The sequence below is a fragment of the Porites lutea genome, chromosome 1 (assembly GCF_958299795.1).
Source record: "Porites lutea chromosome 1, jaPorLute2.1, whole genome shotgun sequence".
Classification (NCBI taxonomy): domain Eukaryota; kingdom Metazoa; phylum Cnidaria; class Anthozoa; order Scleractinia; family Poritidae; genus Porites; species Porites lutea.
This window is the reverse complement of record NC_133201.1, coordinates 26,282,020-26,304,247: the sequence shown is the minus strand read 5'-3', so window position 1 is coordinate 26,304,247 and position 22,228 is coordinate 26,282,020. Positions and strand designations below refer to the sequence as shown.

At 41.1% G+C, this 22,228-nt stretch overlaps 1 protein-coding gene across 1 annotated transcript; it reads right to left on the bottom strand.

The window, feature by feature from the left end:
* Positions 1-1,140: 1,140 nt before the first annotated feature.
* On the bottom strand, positions 1,141-22,024 carry LOC140947097 (tetratricopeptide repeat protein 36 homolog). The gene is made up of 2 exons (XM_073396180.1): positions 21,741-22,024; positions 1,141-1,484 (listed from the first exon to the last, which is right to left on the bottom strand). The coding sequence occupies exons 1-2, from the start codon at positions 22,018-22,020 to the stop codon at positions 1,210-1,212; spliced, it is 555 nt and encodes a 184-aa protein (XP_073252281.1). The 5' UTR covers positions 22,021-22,024; the 3' UTR covers positions 1,141-1,209.
* Positions 22,025-22,228: the final 204 nt, after the last annotated feature.

Here is a 22,228-nt window from a genome sequence, read left to right as displayed (position 1 = left end):
TCAACTAAGTAATAAACAAGTGACTAAGCTGAGCGTAACTGTCCACGTTAAATAAAGTATCAGTATCAGTCACGTCATCGTGAACCACAAGACCAACTGATTACAACATTCACGTGACTACTGAAAACATCAATCACGTGTCTTCTGATCTTTTGGTCAATGTTCTTTTTTCCTTACCTACAACCTTCTTTGCGTGTAAGGGCTTAAAGCAAACCCATAACACTTGTAGTACCCTCTTCAGAAAATTCGGTTTGGACTCCTAAAAGTGACATTAGAAAGATCAAGATATGAAAACGCGACAGTAATGAGGAAATCGTGCGCAGACCTAAAAACGAGCTTCACCTATGGCAGAGCCGGAAATTAAACACCGGAAGTCGCGTTCTGTTCTTTTTGCTCTCGTTCGCCTTCGCAGCGTCATTTCTAAATCCATGTATAAATTTAGGATGGATTCAGTTGGAACAGTTTATTTCAGCTATGTGTGTATTGTGCAGCAAATGAATTAAAACTGGATTGCATTAACCCTGTTCTGGACCGGATTTTTATTTTTTTTTTCCTGCGACCAGAGGGGGGGAAAGGGTGGCTTTGGAGGCTCCCCCTATAACTTCAAACCACTCATGATACTGCATAAAAATTACATACAATGTACTCATCATTTCCAACATCTAGGCATAACTTGATGACCCAATTACGACATTTGACGTCATTATGATGTCATATCATTCAATTTATTGGCAGACTCCAAATTCCCCGCAAAATCGCCATGAAGCGAAAAATACTTAAATAGTAAGGTGTCTGGTAAAATCAAGTAGTTGTGTAACACGTGAATTAACTTTAACAATAGTAGTGATTTCATAACGTAATTTATTATTGTTATTATTATTGAAGAATAATAATAAATGATTAAATTACTGAAAAAGCCCTCAAACCGTATGTCTTTAAGTTATTAAGTTTAATAACAAGACGCCACTTGCCTTAAGATGAGCGAAGGCACCTCACAGGTTCATAAACATGGACTAGGTCAACCAAATAACCAGGAGCTAAATTGTTGAGTATCTTAAAACATACAAGATTAATCTTACAGTTTACCCTTTGCTCCACTGGTAGCAAGTGCAACTCCTTTAGAGTATCGCTAATATGATCAAACTTACGTAAGCAACCAATCACACGCAGAGTATCAAACCACATCTACATTGTCTTAAATAAAACATCCTAATTCCAACAATCTTCTCCTTTCAGTTTGTTAATAGCTTCAGTAAGCATCCTGTTACACATTGCAGCATAGGGATTCATCTGTACAACCACTGATTTAGCAAAGGCGCTGCCTAACGCTGCAGCCTTTTCAAAGTCTTCTCGTGCTCTGTCCTCCTCTCCATTCAGCCTATGGATCAAGCCTCGCTGTGTGTAGGCCTGTGCTGCTGCAGTACCACGGCCTTTAGCCAAGTCAATTGCTTTGTCCAAGTCTTCTAATGCACGGGTTACATCCCCTAAAAGAGATATCGGTCAATACAGTATGTCCCAAAAGATATACCTTAAGTGTCCATAACCTAAAATTTTTACTTCTTTAATTGACAGTATACTTAGTTACGAGAACCTCTGGGAAAATTTTTCGATTTTTACATAACATGACTTTGTTAAATGTTTTTGAACGCGTTCAAATTTGCTGCTATTTTAGGAAGTAGGTATGGATTTTTTAGAAATATTTCCTCCATTTGACAAACTGAAAACAAGCCAGTAAGATGAGTTTCAGTGAGATGTAACAATACTGAAGACCCCACGAAAGAAATAAGCATGCATAAAGTCCCGTTTATTTACTTCCTGAATTTATGTCTTAAGAAGTCACAAATGAGCCTGTCAATTTCATGGTCAGCGGAACAGCAAGAGTCTCGGGTAGTTGTTGTATTAAGGTGTTAACATAATAAAGTTTTTTAGGTTATTGGCACTTTAATTCCTTCATGTACAACTTAATCATTAATGTAAACAAAGCAAAACTAGAACAGACCTTGTGCGACTCAATGTGGGTATGAGAACATTTGCGTTAAAAGTGTGCTTAGGTGACTAGTGTGACTTAGGTGACAACAGTGACTAAGGTGACTTGGGTAATTAGGGTGATTAGGGTGACTAAGGTGACTAGGTTGACTAGGGTAACTTGGGTGACTAGGGTAACTTGGGTGACTAAGGTGACTAGGGTGACTAGGTTGACTAGGGTAACTTGAGTGACTAAGGTGACTAGGGTGACTAGGTTGACTAGGGTAACTTGGGTGACTAAGGTGACTAGGGTGACTAGGTTGACTAGGGTAACTTGAGTGACTAAGGTAATATACTATGCCAAGTTTAGGAATGAATTTTCTTTATTTTTCTTTAGTACACCTGAACAACGTATTTAGCTCTTTAGCTTGTATTCGATTACGCGATCATACGACTGTGAGATGGATGCATTATTCGGTTGACAAACTTACATGGCTAACATATACATAAAACATGGCTGTACTAAGCGTACCAACATACTAAGACGGAATAAAATACCAACATAAATAGAAGATGGCCGTTCTATTTGTACTAGAGCACTAAGACCCCCGCAAAATACCAACATACATAAACTTTACCGAAAGGATCGACAGAGTAATCACAGAGGTGGTGGGGTTCTTGTGTTTATTTAGCGGATTCTTTATCGGCTCTTAGAAGAGACGATTTAGAAAAACCCGAGCTAGAAGCTATCTGGATAGAACTTATTCAGCCTCATTCAAAGGGATTCTGTTGGGAACATTTTATCGTCCCCCAGATGGATCTGATTTCTTGGATGTGGAGTTTATGTCGTCGTTTGAGAATGTTTTAGAAGTTGCCAATGCCGAAAAGAAAGACGTGATTATAATGGGCGATTTAAATTGTAATTTTTCACCTGGTGCGAGGTGTCAGGGAGAAACAAAGAAGCTCAATAGCATTCTTCAAAGCATGAACATGACACAGGTTGTTAATGCGCCTATAAGAGTCACAAGGGAATCGCAAACTCTTATTGACATTAGAGCGGTTTTCATTTGAGTGTCGAAAAGTAATTGGTTTTGCACTTTCTACACGATGCGATTGGCTTAAAAGATTCGCGCCACCTTTTCATCCAATCAGAAGTAAAACCAAAGCCAATTGTGACGCGCTCGCATGCATTTTCCCGCGCTTTGCGTCAGCCACATGTAATTACTTCGAGTTTTGATTGGTTCAATGTATTGTCTGTGTCCTATGTGATTGGCCAGAGTAATTACTTTGGTTTTGGTTTTACGACACTCAAACGAAAACCACTCTATCTGTACTTCTCAACCACAGAATATTACCTTAGTCAAGGTGGTCAAGTCAGCACTCAGTGATCATGACATGACGGCTTTTGTAAGAAAGTTGAACTCGCTAAAGTTTAAACCACGAACGATAAAATGCAAAAACTACAGCAAGTATTGTCCTACACGTTTTACTGAATATCTGTCATCTGTCTCCTGGGACAACCTCAGTGAGTGTCAGGACGTCGATAATGCGTGGTTGAACTTCAAAACATGTTTCTTGCACGTGGCTGATAACCATGCACCTCAAATTGAAAAGAAAGTTCGCGGCAGAAACATCGCTTGGTTGACAAACGAGATAAAGAAAGTAATGGCCGAGAGAGATCATTTTTACCGCCAAGCTCGCAGGACAAACACCGAATTACACTGGTCTAGATACAAGAGTTTGAGAAATCAGGTTACTGCCATGATTAGAAAAGCGAAATCCAGCCACAACCGCAGAATCATAGACGAAAATTCTGATGATCCCAAGAATTTCTGGAAAGCTGCTAAGAAAGTCCTTCCCAACAAATCTCAACCGTCAGCTTCTATTGAGCCTATCACAGTAGATGGAAAAACAACCATGGATGCCCTTACTATTGCAAACGGTTTCTGCACATATTTTACAAATGTTGTGGAAAAGTTGCTTTCTAGTATTCCACCTCTTAACTGGAACCAGCTGCGCACAGAAGCATGTTTGAATAATTCAAGTCAATCTTTGTTCTCTTTGAAACCAGTATCAGCTGAGTTTGTTCATTGTCAACTTAGGCTGCTTAAAACATCGAATGGTACAGGACTTGACGGAATTCCAGCCCGTTTACTAAAGGATGCGGCTCCAAGCATCTCAGCTCCGCTAACAATCATAATAAATCTTTCGATTTCTTCTGCAGTTTTACCGGAGGAATGGAAATATGCAAGGGTGGTTCCACTTTATAAAGATGGGGATAAGAAGTGTATGGATAACTACCGTCCCATCTCCGTTTTACCGGTGGCTTCGAAGATCCTTGAAAGATCCGTGCAAATACAGCACCTCCAACATTTAGTTAAGTCCAGTCAGCTATCTCCCTTCCTGTGGTTTTCGAAAAAATCATTCTACCCAGGACGCGGTTACATACTTCACGGATTGTATTAGGAAAGGCATTGACGAAGGCTGTGTTACAGCAGCGGTGTTCGTCGACTTTCGAAAAGCCTTCGACAGTGTAAATCACCAACTTCTCCTAAAGAAACTGCCTGGGTATGGTATCAACAACCATGAACTGAGGTGGTTTAAGAACTATCTTACGAGTCGATGTCAATCTGTTGTCTATGGCAGCGCACAGTCTGCACCTCAGCAGATAAAATCTGGCGTCCCACAAGGGTCCATACTTGGTCCGATTTTGTTTTCGATTTCCATCAATGACTTGCCCAACTGTTTACTTCAGTCAAAGATCCTACTTTATGCGGACGATGCTGTCCTTTTCTACGCTGAATCCAATATCGGAAACAAAAGTACCGTTTTGAATAAAGATCTAAAACAGTTGCAGTCCTGGACCCATCTTAATAAGCTGTGCATTCATCCTGTGAAGACCGAATACGTTCCTTTCGGCACTCAACAACGAATCGCTTCGGCTACCCTTTCAGATGGGCCATTTAGCTTATTCCTCGGGGATAAGCCGATAAATCAAGCACAACATTACAAATACCTTGGTGTGCTAATAGATGCAAATCTCAATTTCAAACAGCACGTGGATAAGATATTGGTTAAGATTTCCAAGAGAATTAGTGTCCTCGGAAGAATTAGAAACAATCTAACTGTCGATGAAGCCAATAAAGTTTATCAGTCTCTTGTTCTGCCGGTTATGGATTATTGCGATGTTGCTTGGAGCAGCATTGGGAAAATAGAACGTGATAAGTTAGATCGAGCACAAAGAAGGGCAGCTAAGATTGTTGAAGACCAAAGATTCAGACGCCGAGAAGAATTTGAAGTGGCTTCCCTTGTCTATAAGGCGTGATATGTACACTATCAATTTGACTTTTAAATGCTTGAAGGGATCCCCTCCAATGTTTTTTAAAGATTATTTTAAGGTTTTTAGAACAGTCCACAACACGAGGGGAAGTGGGCACAACTTGCTGCTCCCCAAAGTCAGAACTGAGACGGCAAGGAAGTCTTTTTATTTTAATGGATGTAAACTTTTTAATAATATTGCAAGTGAAATGAAGGATTCTAAGTCAGTTGTGATTTTGAAAACTCGTATTTTGGAATTATATAGATCAAAAGTTTTTTAGTTACTTGTTAAGTTTTTGTATTAGTTTAGCTTTTAAATCCATTTTAATTGCTGTATTTTAGCTTTTTTAAACAATTTCTTAATCTTGTTGTATTTTTAACTTTTAGGGTATTTTTAGTTACTGTAATTTAGGCTAGTTATATATATATATATATATATATATATATATATTTTTTTTTTTTTTTTTTTTTTTTTCCCAGGGCCCTCATTGATAGCAGCATTTTATGCTGAAGAGATAACCCTGGCTAAATAACATTTATTATTATTATTGTTATTATTATTATTATTATTATTATTATTATTATTATTATTATTATTATTATTATTATTATTATTATTATTATTATTATAACATGGCCGTACTAAAACCAAATAAAATACCAACATACAAAACACCTAGCCGTACTGAGCGTACTAATGTATTAAGACGAACAAGAGCAAAGCGGAATAAAGTAAGAACATCATAGAATATGGCCGTACTAACGTGACTAGGGTGGAATAAAATACCCAGATAAAAGAATATGGCTGTACTAAGCGTACTAGCTAGCATACAAGACAGAATAGAACATGCAACACTTTTATTACAAAGTGCGACGGGCATTACAAAGTGCTACAGAACATACATGCACAGCGAACTTGAGGTCAAGAACTTTTAAATCCCCTAAAAAGCCGGAATTTTTCCCCAGATTTCGGAAACAGTTCTTTATTAGTTTGCTCAATATATCAACTAACATTTATATGCTATTGAAAAAATTAAGTGCGAACTTTACTGTCAGTGCGGCCTTAAAAGGAGCGTGTGTTCGTTTTGTCGTTGGTCTCTCTTATCCTTTCTTGACGGACAGGGGAAAAAATTGTCTTGTTTTTCGTCGTCGTTCGATTGTTGTGTTGTTAACAGACTGAAAATTAGATGGAGAATTTTAAGACACGAAACATGCCTTTCTCCGGATTATATTGAATGATAGACATGCTAGGCAGCAGCATGCAAAAGTATAATACGAGGCTACCCTTCTCGCTTCGCTCGTCGGGTGATGCCGTATTATACTTTTCCATGCTGCTCGTCAGGATCCACACAAGCGTGCAAGAAGGTTTCGTCTTATGTCAGGCGCTCATACGACGGATGCACGGCGACGCGCGGCGCTCACACGGAGCCGAGGTGGTCCGTATCGAAAGCGGGTTACCCGTGGGATTTTTGCAGGTTGTGGGGGGACAGTCTTATCGAGGCGAAAAAACGGCCAGGGCTACCAACAATTTCAGCGACTATTTTATTTTTTTTTGTAGACCAAATACGGTCTAAAACTTATTGTACGTCTTATATGAGGGGCCACTTCTTGTTAAACAAATGCAACGAGATATGTCTAGGATTGAACGTAGTCGCGAATTTTTTTTTCGCAGTTTTAGCAATAAAATGATTCACAAGAAAACTTTAATTTGTGAGACACTTACTTGCAAATATCGCATATCTCGAGGCCCTTCTTTGCCTTTGTCATTAACAAGCCTATAATTTATTTACATTTGTTATTCTTGCTACTTTTGCGAAATTTGCTAGTGTCTCACAAAATTTTATTCAGTTCCGAATTTTTTCTGAAGGACCTTCTTGACCTTTGTTCTTTATAACTATAAACTTTTGCTAAATTCGTTACTCTTGGTATTGATTCGATATTTGTTTACGTGGTTTCTTTTTCCAATTAAAATTCTTTTTACTTCTGCGATTTTTGCAAAAATTGTAGACTTTTAGAAGGCCTTCTTTGCTACACTCCCTTATAAGTGTGAACTCTCGCTTAATTTGTTATTCTGGCGATACTTGTTAGCGTTTTTTGTTGTTGTTGCTATTAATATTACAACAAAAATTCTTGTTACTTTTTCCATTTTTGCGAAATTTGCGGACTTCTATACGGCCTTCTTTACCTTTTTCTTTATAAATCTGAATTTTAGCCTACTTTGTTATTCTTGCGATATTTATCAGAGTGATCATTTGTGGAAATTAAAATTCTTGTTACTTTTTAGATTTTTGCCGACTTCTTCAGTTTTCTGCAAGCAGTTTCTATTAATCATGTTTTTGCAAAAATTGCGACAAATATTTACTGGCAAATTTTTGCTACACCTTGCAATCCTTGTTAAATTTCTTATTCTTGCTATATTTTCTATTTCCTCTAAATATACATTTCTAAAAGCAGTTTTCTTTAAATATTTTTGGCCAAAATTGCCAAAAATATTTGCTGGCAAATTTTGAGACTGTTTTCAATCATGGACATCACACAAGTGCAACTTGGTGCACTTTGGTGAAGTTAGGTACAACATGGTACAGATTGGAGCGGTATGGTTTAGACTAGTTAAGTTTGGTGCAAATTGGTGCTGAATGCTTCTGTGATGCAGTTAGGTGCAACTTGGTACAGATTACTAAAATTTAATGCAGATTGTTGTAGATTGCTGAAGTTTGGTGAAGAGTGGTGTAGTTTGGTAGAGTTATGTGCACATTGGTGCAGTTTGGACAAACTTGGTACAGATTGGTGCACGTTGGTGCCTATTAGTGCATTTTGGTGCAGTTAAATGCCGATTGGTGAAGGCTGGTGCAGCTTGGTACTCTTTGGGGCAACTTAGCCCAACTTGGTGCAACTTGATGCAGTTTGGTACAGATTGGTGCAGTGTGGTGCAACTTACTGCAGTTTGGTGCGACTTGGTTCGACTTGGTGGATATTGGTGTAGTTTGGTGCAACTTGGTGAGGTTTGGTACAGATTGGTGCAGATTGGTGCATCTTGGTGCGACTTAGTGCATATTGGTGTAGTTTGGTGCAACTCGGTGCAACTTGGTGCAGTTTGGTACATATTAATGCAGTGTGGTGCAAATTGGTGCAGATTGGTGCAGTTTGGTGCAACTTGGTGCATCGTGGTGCATATTGGTGTAGTCTGGTGCAAGTCGGTAAAACTTGGTGCACTTTGGTACATGTTAATGCTGTGTGGTGCAACATGGTGAAGACTGGTGCGGTCTGATGCAATTTGGTGCAGTTTGGTGCAGTTTGGTGCATCTTGGTGCATATTGGTGTAGTTTGGTGCACCTTGGTGCAGTTTGGTGCAACTCGGTGCAGTTTGGTGCAACTCGGTGCAACTTGGTGTAATTTGGTACAAATTAATGCAGTGTGGTGCAACCTGGTGCAGTTTGGCGCAACTTGGTGCAGTTTTGTGCAACTTGGGGCAGATTGGTGCATCCTGGTGTGACTTGGTGCAGTTTGGTGCAACTAGGTGAACTTGGTGCAACGTATTGCAATTTGGTGCAACGTGGTGCAGATTTGTGCACCTTGGTGCACCTTCCTGCAGTTTGATGCAACTCGGTGAAACTTGCTGCACTTTGGTACAGATTGGTGCAGTGTGGTGCAAATTGATGCAGATTGGTGCGGTCTGGTGAAACTTTGTGCAGTTTGATGCAGATTGGTGCATCTTAGTGAATATCGGTGTAATTTAGTGCAACTTGGTGCAGTTTGGTACAGATTAATGCAGGTTGGTGTAACTTGGTGCTGATTTGTCCAGTTTGGTGCAACTTGGTGCAGATTGGTGCATCTTGGTGTAGTTTGGTGCAACCTGGCGCACTTCGGTACAACTTGGTGCAGATTGGTGAATCTTGGTGCAGTGTGGTGCAACTTCGTGCAGATTGGTGTAGTTTGGTGCAACTTGGTAGAGATTGGTGCATCTTGGTGCGGCTTGGTACATATTGGTGTAGTTTCGTGCAACTTGGCGCAGTTTGGTGCAACTCGGTGCAACTTGGTGCACTTTGGTGCAACTTGGAGCAGTTTGGTACATATTGGTGCAGTGTAGTGCAACTTGGTGCAGATTGGCGTAGTTTGGCGCAACTTGGTGCAGATTGGTGCAACTTGGTGCAGTTTGGTGAAACTCGCTGCAACTTGGTGCAGGTTGGTGCATCTTGGTGCAGTATGGTGCAACTTGGTGCAGATTGGTGTTTCTTGGTGCAACTTGGTGCATTTTGGTGTAGTTTGGCGCAAATTGGTGCATTTTGGTGAAACTCGGTCCAACTTGGTGCAATTTGGTGGAACTCGGTGCAACTTGGTGCAGCTTTGGTAGAGATTGGTTCAGTGTGGTGCAACTTGGTGCAGTTTCGTAAAACTTGGTGCAGATTGGTACAAATTAATGTGGTTTGGTGTGACCGGGTGCATATTGGTGTAGTTTAGTGCAACTTGGTGCAGTTTGCTGTAACTCCGTGGAACTTGGTGCAGAATGCTGCATCTTGATGCAACTTGGTGCAAGTAGTGTACTTTAGTGCAACTTGATGCAGTTTGGTACAGAATGGTGCAGAGTGGTGCAACTTGGTGCAGATAGGTGCATCTTGGTGCCACTTGGTACAGTCTGGTACATCTCGATGCAGTTTGGTGCAACTCGGTGCAACTTGGTGCAGTTTCCTACTGATTGGGGCAGTGTGGTGTAACTTGGTGCAGAATGGTGCAGCTTGGCGCAACTTGGTGCAGTTCGATGAAACTCGGTGCAACTTGGCACAGATTGGTGCATCTTGGTGCTGTGTGGTGCAACTTGGTGCAGATTGGTACAGATTGGTGCATCTCTGTGCATTTTGGTGCAACTTGGTGCAGTTTGGTACAGATTGATGGAGTGTGGTGCAACTTGGTGCAGATTGGTGCAGTTTGGTGCAACTTGGTGCAGATTGGAGCATCTTGCTGCAACTTGGTGCAACTTGGTGCAGTTTGGTTAAACTCGGTGCAACTTGGTGCAGATTGATGCATCTTGGTGCAGTGGGGTGCAACTTGGTGTAGATTGGTACAGATTGGTGCAGATTGGTGCAATTTGGTGCAGATTGGTGTATTGTGGTGCAACCTGGTGCATATTGGTGTAGTTTGGTGCAACTTGGTCTACTTTGCTGAAACTCGGCCCAAATTGGTGCAGTTTGGTGGAACTCGGTGCAACTTGGTGGAGCTTGGTAGAGATTGGTGCAGTGTGGTGCAACTTAGTGCAGAATGGTGCAGTTTAGTGCAACTTGGCGCAGTTTGGTGAAACTCGGTGCAACTTGGTGAAGATTGGTGCAACTTGGTGAAGATTAATTCATCTTGGTGCAGTGTGGTGCAACTTGGTGCAATGTGTAACTTGGTGCAGTTTGGTGCAACTTGGTGCAGATTGGAGCATCTTGCTGCAACTTGGTGCAAATTGGTGCAACTTGGTGCAACTTGGTGCAGTTTGGTTAAACTCGGTGCAACTTGGTGCAGATTGATGCATCTTGGTGCAGTGGGGTGCAACTTGGTGTAGATTGGTACAGATTGGTGCAGATTGGTGCAATTTGGTGCAGATTGGTGTATTGTGGTGCAACCTGGTGCATATTGGTGTAGTTTGGTGCAACTTGGTCTACTTTGCTGAAACTCGGCCCAAATTGGTGCAGTTTGGTGGAACTCGGTGCAACTTGGTGGAGCTTGGTAGAGATTGGTGCAGTGTGGTGCAACTTAGTGCAGAATGGTGCAGTTTGGTGCAACTTGGCGCAGTTTGGTGAAACTCGGTGCAACTTGGTGAAGATTGGTGCAACTTGGTGAAGATTAATTCATCTTGGTGCAGTGTGGTGCAACTTGGTGCAATGTGGTGTAACTTGGTGCAGTTTGGTGCAACCTGGTGCAGACTGGTGTATCTTAGTGCAACTTGGTGTATATTGGTGTAGTTTGGTGCAACTTGGTCTACTTTGGTGAAACTCGGTCCAACTTGGTGCAGTTTGGTGGAACTCGGTGCAACTTGGTAGAGATTGGTGCAGTGTGGTGCAACTTGGTGCAGTTCCTTGAAACTTGGCGTAGATTGGTACATATTAAGGTGATTCCCTAGTAAAAGAACCTAACATAGATTGTAGATGAAACTTGGTACACTGATGTAACAAGTCAAGAAGATGATAAAAAAGTAATAAAAAGTGGGGGTCACCGTGCTCGTTTTGACGTCACAATGCTGACAAATACGGCTATTTTGAACCCTTTGACAAAAAGCGCGCGCAGCCCAAAACTAGACAAAAAGGAAAGATTTTTTCAATGATGCATGTGGTATCGCACAGAATTTGACTTTAATGTATTGTTTATCCCTTTGTGTACCATAAAAATGCCTGTTAATGCCCTTGTTTTTACTTTACGCTCCAAAGTAGAATTCAATTGGACACGCGCTATTCAACACGTGATAGCTCAATCCGTACAATTCAGTAAAACTGCCAAAAAACTGAACATAGATTTGCGCCAATTTTTTTTTGACCGAAAGGAAGCACTGTCCTTATTAAAATCATGAAATAAAAAATGGGGGTCATCGTTCTCGTTTTTGCTGTAGAGCTGCAGAAAGTGAGCACCAAAAGCATTTTCATTGATTTTTGAGAGAGGACTAGGGCGAGTTTCAAAATAGAATGTATGTGAAAGGGGGAAGAAAGTATTAAAAAATCTGTTTTTACAGAATTTACATCGAGATATCACATTTAGTACACAATGTGATAAAGAAAGCGTTTAAATGAAAATCAAAGTGAATAAGCGCAAATTAAACATCCACTATCGAGGTTCTCCGTGAGGAAGTCGAACTCAGCAACACGCGTACTGCTTACGTTATGCACATTCTCACCACACTGAGTCTCACCTCGGCAAGAAACAACCACAAGCAAAAATTGCAATAGCGTTTCTCTTCGGTCAACTTCTTTCAATAATGTTACTTCACATGCTCTTTTTTACGGAAGCCATCTTGTTATGCGCAGTAAGAGATGCGCAATGCAAAAATAGGGAATCACCTTAATGTAGTTTAGTGCAACTTGGTGCAGCTGCAGTTTGATGCAACTCGGTGGAACTTGATGCAGATTGGTGCATCTTGATGCAGTTTGGTGCGGATTGGTGCAACTTGGTGCGGATTGGTGCATCTTGGTGCCAATTGGTGCATATTGGAGTACTTTGGTGCAACTTAGTGCAGTTTGGTACAGATTGAGGCAGTGTGGTGCAACTTGGTGTAGAATGGTGCGGTTTGGTGCAATTCCGTGCAGTGCGGTGAAACTCGGTGCAACTTGGTGCAGATTGGTGCATTTTGGTGCTGTGTGGTGCAACTTGGTGCAGATTGGTACAGATTGGTGCAGTGTGGTGCAACTTAGTGCAGTTTAGGCAACTTGGTGCAGTTTGGTACAGATTGGTGCACTATGGTGCAACTTGGTGCATATTGGAGCATCTTGGTGCAACTTGGTGGATATTGGTGCATCTTGGTGCAACTTGGTGCAGTTTGGTACTGATTGGGGCAGTGCGGTGCAACTTGGTGCAGAATGGTGCCGTTTGGTGCATCTTCGTGCAGTTCGGTGAAACTCGGTGCAACTTGGTGAAGATTGGTGCATCTTGGTGCTGGGAGATGCAACTTCTGACATTGGTGCAGATTGGTACAGTGTGGTGGAACTTAGTTCAGTTTGGTGCAACTTGGTGCAGTTTGGTACAGATTGGAGCATCTTCGTGCAACTTGGTGCATATTGGTGCATCTTGATGCAACTTGGTGCAGTTTGGTGAAACTCGGTGACACTTGGCGCAGATTGATGCATCTTCGTTCATTCTGGTGCAACTTAGTGCAGATTGGTACAGATTGGTGCAGATTGGTGCAGTTTGGTGCAACTTGGTGCAGATTAGTGTATCTTGGTGCAACTTGGTACATATTGGTGTAGTTTGGTTCAACTTGGTCTGCTCTGGGTAAACTTGGTGCAGTTTGGTGGAACTCGGTGGAAGTTGGTGCAGCTTGGTAGAGATTGGTGCAGTGTGGTGGAACTTGTTGGAGACTGGTGCATCTTGGTGCCACTTGGTGCACTTTGGTGCAACTTGGTGCAGTTTGGTACTGATTGGGGCAGTGTGGTGCAACTTGGTGCAGTTTAGTGAAACGCAGTGCAACTTGGTGCAGATTGATGCAGTGCGGTGCAACTTGGTGCGACTTCGTGCAGATTGGTGCATCTTGGTGCAGTGTGGTGCAACTTGGTGCAGATTGGTACAGACTGGCGCAGTGTGGTGCATCTTGGTGCTACTTGGTGCATATTGGTGTAGTTTGGTACACAGGACCAATCAAAATTGCCAAACTAACCATTATTATTGTTTTTAGTATTATTATCATCATCATTATTATTAGTATAACTATTTTTATCTAACCTGCAACTGTATCATGGCTTGAATGGTGCAGTTTGGTGCAACCTGGTGCATATTGGTGTAGTTTGATGTACCTTGGTACAGTTTGGTGCAACTTGGTGCAGTTTGGTACAGATTGGTTCAGTGTACTGCAACTTGGTGTAGATTGGTGCAACGTTCTGCATTTTGGTGCAGTTTGGTACAGACTGGTTCAGATTGGTGCATCTTGGTGCAAGTTGGTGCATATTGGTGTAGTTTGGTGCAACTTGGTGCAGTTTGGTGTAGCTTGGTGGAGATTGGTGCATCTTGGTGCAGTAAGGTGCAACTTGCTGGAGTCTGGTACAGATTGGTGCAGATTGGTGCAGTGTGGTTCAACCTGGTGCATATTGGTGCAGTTTGTTACAGATTGGTGCAACCTTGTGCATTTTGTGCAACTCGGTGCATTTTGGTGCAGTTTGATACAGACTGGTGCAGATTAGTGCATCTTGGTGCAAGTTGGTGCATATTGGTGTAGTTTTGTGCAACCTGGTGCGGTTTGGTGCAGTTTGGTGGAGATTGGTGCATCTTGGTGCAATGAGGTGCAACTTGGTGGAGTTTGGTACAGATTGGTGGAGTTTGGTTCAACCTGGTGCATATTGGTGCAGTTTGATGCAAGTTGGTGCAGTTTGGTGCGGTTTGGTACAGATTGGTGCAACCTTGTGCAGTTTGGTGCAACTTGGTGCAGATTGGTGCATTGTGGTTCAAACTGGTGCATATTGGTGCAGTTTGATGCAAGTTGGTGCAGTTTGGTGCGGTTTGGTACAGATTGGTGCAACCTTGTGCATTTTGGAGCAACTCGATGCATTTTGGTGCAGGTTGGTACAGACTGGTGCAGATTGGTGCAACTTGGTGCATATTGGTGTAGTTTGATGCAACTTGGTGCAGTTTGTTACAGATTGGTGCAACCTTGTGCATTTTGGTGCAACTTGGTGCATTTTGGTGCAGTTTGGTACAGACTGGTGCAGATTGGTGCATCTTGGTCGATATTGGTGCAACTTGGTGCAGTGTGGTGCAACCTGGTGCATATTGGTGTAGTTTGGTAGAGATTGGTGCAGTGTGGTGCAACTTGGTGCAGATTGGTGCAACCTTCCTCATTTTGGTGCAACTCGGTGCACTTTGGTACAGACTGGTGCAGATTGATGCATTTTGGTGCAACTTGGTGCATATTGGTGTAGTTTGGTGCAACTTGGTGCAGTTTGGTACAGCTTGGTGGAGATTGGTGCATCTTGGTGCAGTGTGATGCAACTTGGTGCAGTTTGGTACAGATTGGTGCAGTGTGGTGGAACTTGGTGTAGATTGGTGCAGTTTGGTTCAGCTTGGTGCATATTGGTGTAGTTTGGTGAAACTCGGTGCAACTTGGTGCAGTTTGGTGGAACTCGGAGCAACTTGGTGCAGTTTGGTATAGATTGGTGTAGTGTGTTGCATCTTGGTGCAGTTTGGTGCAACTTGGTGCAGATTGGTTCAACTAGGTGCAGTTTGGTTTAACTTGGTGCAGATTTGTACAGTTTGGTGAAACTTGTTGCGGATTGCTGCAGTTTGGCGCAACTCGGTGCAGTTTCTTGTAAGTTGGTGCAGATTGGTGCAACTTGGTCCAGTTTGGTGCAAGTTTGTACAGATTGGTGCTGTTTGGTGAAACTTGGTAGAGATTGGTGCAGTTTGGTGCAGAATGGAGCAGTTTGGTTCAGCTTGGTGCATTTTGGTGCGGATTGGTGCAACTTGGTGCAGTTTGGTGCAGATTGGTGCAGTTGGTGCAACTTGGCCCAACTTGTTGCAGTTTGGTGCAACCTGGTGCATTTTAGTAAAACTTTCTTCAAATTGGTGCAGTTTGGTGCAACTTTGTGCAGGTTGGCGCAGGTAGGTGCATTTTGTGTAACTTAGCGCATTTGGTTCAAGGTGGCCCAATCTGGTGCAATTTCGTGCACGTTGGTGCAGTTTCTTAAAACGTAGTGCAGTTTAAGGTGGCTCGACTGGATTTTTTTAGCGGGATACCTCCCAAGTTTGAGCCTTAACTACGTCGGCATGAGTAAAGATATGGAAAAAAGGTTACCACAACTGTATTACATAAAGATGAAAATTTCTTATGATCTGGGTTTTATTGCAATCGGAGTCGTCATGGCAGCGTAATGACGCCATTACGTTTTTCATTTATCTTTGTGTTTCTCTGTACCAGGAGTTTTTTTGAAGAAATCGCTTAAAGGAGTATGTACCTGCCATAATTGCCTCCATTATGGCAAAGTTTGAAGAAATTCTATGAGAGCGTTTTCGAAATATTTTGAAATGCAGTTTTAAGAATCATAAAAACAGTGAAATAGCATGCTAGCCGCACAATTCACTAATATTTTAAGAAAATGACAAGCTTTGGGAACGCGCCTTCATCTCATAGTGGATTGATTCCATTGAAAACTGCATACAAAAAAAGAGGGGAATTGCTCTGGGCGATCGCGAGTAAGAAGGATTTTATTAACTTACATTCAGATGCTTTTGATAGAGTTTTTGGAGGTAATTTGTTCCATGTCTAAAAATTTCGCATTTTTCCAAAAACTGCCCGATAAATTTTTTTATAAATTCGACAATTCCGAGATCAATCGTCGAGAAATATTCCCTGCAAGTTTTAAGAACATTGAAAACAGGGAAGGCTTTCAAATAGGGCCTCAAATACAGCCAATTTTTCCCCCAAATTTTGTGTTTACAAGCGAGCGTCCTCATTATTCACTGGCATTGTTTTCAAGTTTCATATACACGTGCACATTTAGCAAAAAGAGAGAATTTGCATCAAAAAGGACCCTCGGTTAAATCTCCGGGATATGCCAATGAACGGGTAAAGAGGTTGGTGATAAATTATAACATCAGAACAACTCTTTGTGAGAGTTTCTGTGATGTTATAACCCGGGTAAGATAATTAAGTATTGCATCCTACACGATGAGCCGTGACGTTCAACGTTTCGGCTCTCACTGCTATCTGTGACGACAAGCCAATTATTAGCATACACCGGATATTTCTTCGGAAAGTAATCAAGAGTTCTTTTTGATGCAAATTTATATCTTTTGCTAGTTGTGCACGTGTATATGAAACTTGAAAACAATGCCAGTGAATAATGAGGACGCTCGCTTGTAAACACAAAATTTGGGGGAAAAATTGGCTATATAGGAGGCCCTATTTGAAAGCCTTCCCTGTTTTCAATGTTCTTAAAACTTGCAGGGAATATTTCTTGACGATTGATCTCGGTATTGTCGAATTTATAAAAAAATTTATCGAGCGGTTTTTGGAAAAATGCGAAATTTTTAGGCATGGAACAAATTACCTCCAAAAACTGTATCAAAAGCAGCTGAATGCAAGTTAATAAAATTCTTCTTACACGTGATCGCCCTGGGCAATTCCCCTCTTCTTTTGTATGCAGTTTTCAATGGAATCAATCCACTATGAGATGAAGCCGCGTTCCCATAGCTTATCATTTTCTTAAAATATTAGCGAATTGAGCGGCTAGCATGCTATTTCACTGCTTTGATGATTCTTAAAACTGCATTTCAAAATATCTCGAAAACGCTCTCATAGAATTTCTTCAAACTTTGCCATAATGGAGGCAATTATGGCAGGCACATACTCCCTTAAGCGATTTCTTCAAAAAACTCCTGGTACAGAGAAACACAACGATAAATGAAAAACGTAATGGCGTCATTACGTTGCCATGACGACTCCGATTGCAATAAAACCCAGATCATGAGAAATTTTCATCTTTATATAAGGGAACGCGTCCAAATATCGGTAGGGAACCCGATCATGGGAAACGGACCCCATTAATTTTCCGATTGATCGGAATCGGTACCGATCTATAGGCACCAGTTGCCGTTTCCGATTACGATAAAAACTTTGCCGATTCAATCGGAGCCGGTTGACATTCCGATGTTCATATGTGTCATCGTCATATTATTTTATCTGATATGTAAAATGAAGCGTGTCACCAACCAAATAATGAAAGAGTCGTTTCACTCCAAAATAATTTCAATCGACTGTACCTTTTTGCTACTCCATCACAAATAGCAATATTGTGTGTTCCTGCATGTTGTGTTTCGAGTTTTTTGATTTGATGCTTACCTATACACGTGATTTTCGGCGTTTTGCAGACGTATTTCCTTCAGTCGATCGCAAACACCACGCTGCTCCATAACATTTATTCTATGAAAATTAAAAGGAGTTAAATATTACGAAGCAAAACGCACTGTTCTTCGTTGATATATAGCAAACAAAACACCTTACTGAGTAGTGTGTTCTTTACTCGATACTTTCTAACAGTGCAATCCAAAAACACAACCGGAACTCACTTTCTCGAAACACAACTGGATTCATAGACTTGTTACAAGTAGACCTCAACGGGTTTCCTAGCGAGCGGAGCGAGAGCAAAACCATGGATAATATAAAACCACGGGATAAACTTTTACGAAAATTTGCGTCTTTCATTCAAAGCTATTCAACGATCCTAAACGCAAGGTGTAATGCGATCTGAGGCAAAAAATACTGACCAATTAGATTGCGGCCTTAGATTGTCTCCAGGGAATTAGCAACAAGAACTGAAAGATTCCCACACTCGCGAGTCACGGAAGACACGGAACGAAGTTTCATACAGGAGCTACCAAAGAGAGAATGGCTTAGCGACTTTGCTGTATGTTCTGTGAGCTTGAGCATGGTGCCACGTGAAATTGCTTTCCACTCTCAGCACTTAGAAAAATTTGCACTTGACTCTAGGTGGCTGACTTTTTGACAAAAATCAGAACCTTTTTTACCGGAGTGTTCAACTAAAGCAAACTGTGCATACATCCGGTAAGTTCGACTCAATTTAATAGCGGAAAGAGAATCGAGAAAGAGAAAAACAGTTGAATGCCTCCATCAGTCACTTTTTTGAGTTCATATGCAACCAATAAACAAGTTGCAGCCTGATTCTCAGACGATGTCCTCTTCTCTCCTGTGGCAATTTAGCAGTTAAAGTACACAACATGGTAACAACATTTGCATTTTGGTCGTGGATGTTCTGACTTCTATTTTTTTCGTTTACAGTCCTAAACTGTTTATTCCTCCAAAGATTCCTATAATCACGCGTTTTGGGTTCCGGTTAGCACAGGCTCAAGCTATGTTAAAACTATCATTTTGAGATCGTACACTTGCAATGTACATTGCGCCGTCGTTCACTCAAAAGATGCTCTTCAGCGTTGTTGAATGACCTGCTGTTTCTTCTCGTGCCCATTTTGATACACAAATTTAATATTTTCTGGTCATACTCTGTCATAGGAAATACAAACAAATGTTCGAAACTGTGACGTTAAATTTCGGTTCAAACAAGACACATTTATAAGAAAGATAAGGTTATAAAAAACAACATTCACGCTTTTGCTTTTGCTTTTGTGACGGGTTATTTGAGCTGCCAGATATTTTTGATGACCTTTGTTAATTGGCCCGATAAAGACTTGAGACCCGTTGCCGATTCCGTTTCATTCGGTGCCGATAAAATCGGGTCCGACCTTCAACGGAATCGGAAAAAATCGGTGCCCAATTGATCGGCATCGGTGTGACCCGATGCCGATATTTGGACGCGTTCCCTAATACAGTTGTGGTAACCTTTTCATATCTTTACTCATGCCGACGTAGTTAATGCTCAAACTTGGGAGGTATCAACCCCAAAAAATCCAGTCGAGCCACCTTAAGGTAACTAGGTGCAAGTTGGTGCAGTGTGATGCAACTTGGTTCATTTTGGTGCAATTATGTGCAGAATTTTGCAGTTTGGTGCAAATTGATGCAGATTGGTCCAGTTTGGTGCATGTTGGTTCAGTGTGGTGCAGTTTGGTGCAACTTGGTTCATTTTGGCGCAACTTATTGCAGATTAGTGCAGTTATGTGCAGAATTTTGCAGTTTGGTGCAACTTGATGCAGATTGGTCCTGTTTGGTGTATGTTGGTTCAGTTTGGCGCAGGTTGGTGCATTCCTGTGGAGATTGGTGCACTTTTGTGCAACTTGGTGCTTTGAGGCGGGTTTGTGTTAAAAAGTGTAGTTTGGTTCACCTTGGTACAAATTATTGCTGTTTGGTGCGGTTTGGCACGGTTAAGTGCATGTTGTTGCATGGTCGTTATGTCATTGGTGCGTTTCGATCTGTCTATGTTACAGTTAAAGAATCATTTATTGTTAGTCAAATTGTCAGTTGTCATGTCCGCTCGTAGTTAGTTTTGACTACCAATATACGACTGTTTGACTGTGACAATAGATGGATGGAAACGAACCAATGACATAATGATTCTTCATAGCCAGTAACGTCACGGCTAAACTGACAGATGACCAATAACATCACGACTTAATTGACCAATCAGGTCAATAACCAGAGTTTAATACCATCAACTGACGTGACACAACTCACTTTGACTTTGAAAATGACTACTGCACAAGTTGTCGAAACGTCAGTCACTGTCAACTACAACAGTCCTATTCAGGACTACGTGCACCTAGAAGATCATACTCAACCTACCTATGAAATGACTTTGGGGTTTAAAACTTTGACAGTATTCATTTTATGTTGCTCAAACTCTTCTCGTGCATTACCATTAAAGGACAACAAAAGGTCTAGAATTGATATTACTTCACTAACTATAGAATTCAAAAGTAGGTTGAGTTTGATCGTCCAGTTTAACGTAGTCCTGTATAGGACTTTTGTTGTTGACAGTGACTGATGTTTTAACAACGATCGACAACCTGTGCGGTAGTCATCTTCAGAATCAAAGTGATAACAATAACATCATGGCTTAACTGACAGACAACCAATAAAATCGTGACATAATTGACCAATCAGTAACCAGAGTATAATACCATCAACTGACGTGATACAACTCACTTTGATGCTGAAGATGACTACCACACATGCTGTCGAAATGTCAGTCACTGTCAACAACAACAGGCTAGTCCTATTCAGGACGACGTTCACCCAGGACCTGAACAATCGATGAAAATCGATGATCGGAAAATCAATTGATCAATCGATTAATTACTGTTGATTAGCATTGATTGGCATCGGCCAATCGATGATTGATCAATAATCACACTTAAATGGTCGCGAACTTCATCGATTGCCATCGATTGGCACTAAATTTATGTCTCTGTATCTTCAGGTATCGCGGGAGTGTACGCAGATCGTATATTATTTTTAAACCTCAGTAGCAAAGTTTGAGAATTGTTCATTGATATGGTTCCGTGAAAAACAGCACAAATAATTAAGACAATTAACATATCTCGTTGTCAGTAGTACAAACTTGATCAATTTAGCTTCCAGTTCATTGCAAAGATTTAACTGACCTGGGACGCAGTCGTCATTCAAACACGATTAAGCTCATTGTTATTTCTTTTTTTTCTTCTTTCTTTATATGTCTGTGTAGACCCCCACGTAACAGAAAATGTGTGCATTAAATTGAATATATTTTACAAATACTTAGCTAAACTGTTGGCTCCAAACGTTACATCACGCATAAAATATTTCACACCTTGCCTAATTTGCCAGCTGTTTCGTTGAAGCATAACAGTGGGGTTTGTTTTTCTTACACACAAATCCGTAGTACGTTTCTATGAATTTTAAACTTGCGCAAAACGTGTGGGCGAATAAACAAGTTTACACATTGCTACTCGCTGGTTTTTACTCAAATAAAAAGCAATGATATGAAAATGTGTAACTTTATTAGTACTCCATGAAATTGACAATTGAAATGTTTGACTGAATAGGTAATCGATTGACATTGCATATTGATAACAATCTATTATGTTAATTGATCGATTCCCATCGATTTTCGATTGATATTGATAATCGATGATAATCAATAATCAAAAAATTTTCGTGATCGATTGTCCATCGATTATCAATATCAACCGATTAATTGGTATCGATTGTTATCGATTGCCACCGATTATCCATTTCATCGATTGTTCAGCTCCTGGTTCACCTGGACTATCAAACTTAACCTACTTTTAAAATGACTCCTGGGTTCAAACCTTTCACAGTTTTAACTATAAAATATTACCTTTCAATCTCCAAAGCTGAGCCCTGTTGTTAAAGCAAGATGAACGAGACGGACATATCTCGCAAGCTTCGTTAAAACACTCAAGTGCTCCATCGAGATTTCCCTGCTCTGCTCTATCGACACCCATCGCCTCGAGCTCCTTCGCCCTTCGTGAATCTTCTCTGTTGTCTTCATTGATGTCATTTTCATTCTTAGGCTGCGTTTGAGGAATATCACCTAGGGGAAGCAAAGGATTAAAAATACTTTCTAAAACGGCTTGATCTTTCTCGCTGGTCGCCATTTTGTTTATCTAGCCTCGTTCCCAGGTTATCAAAGCCTTTGGCCCCACCGCTGGGGGACAATCTTTCGCTCGTGAGGGCTGCTCCGGGTTCGTGGTTAACCCAGATTTTGCACTCAAAGGTACCCTTTTCCTTTCATAATTGTCTGTTTAATCGCTTTACTTTTAACTTGACATCGTTCTGTACTCTCAGTCGATACCCTTGACACCC

What these genes read in the sequence shown, in the direction of transcription:
- LOC140947097 (XM_073396180.1), bottom strand. Translation starts at nt 22,020, where the DNA reads ATGGCGACCAGCGAGAAAGATCAAGCCGTTTTAGAAAGTATTTTTAAT. An exon ending in TCAGCTTTGGAGATTGAAAG is followed by an intron (nt 1,485 to 21,740) that starts GTAATATTTTAT and finishes TATCTCTTTTAG; the next exon opens with GGGATGTAACCCGTGCATTA.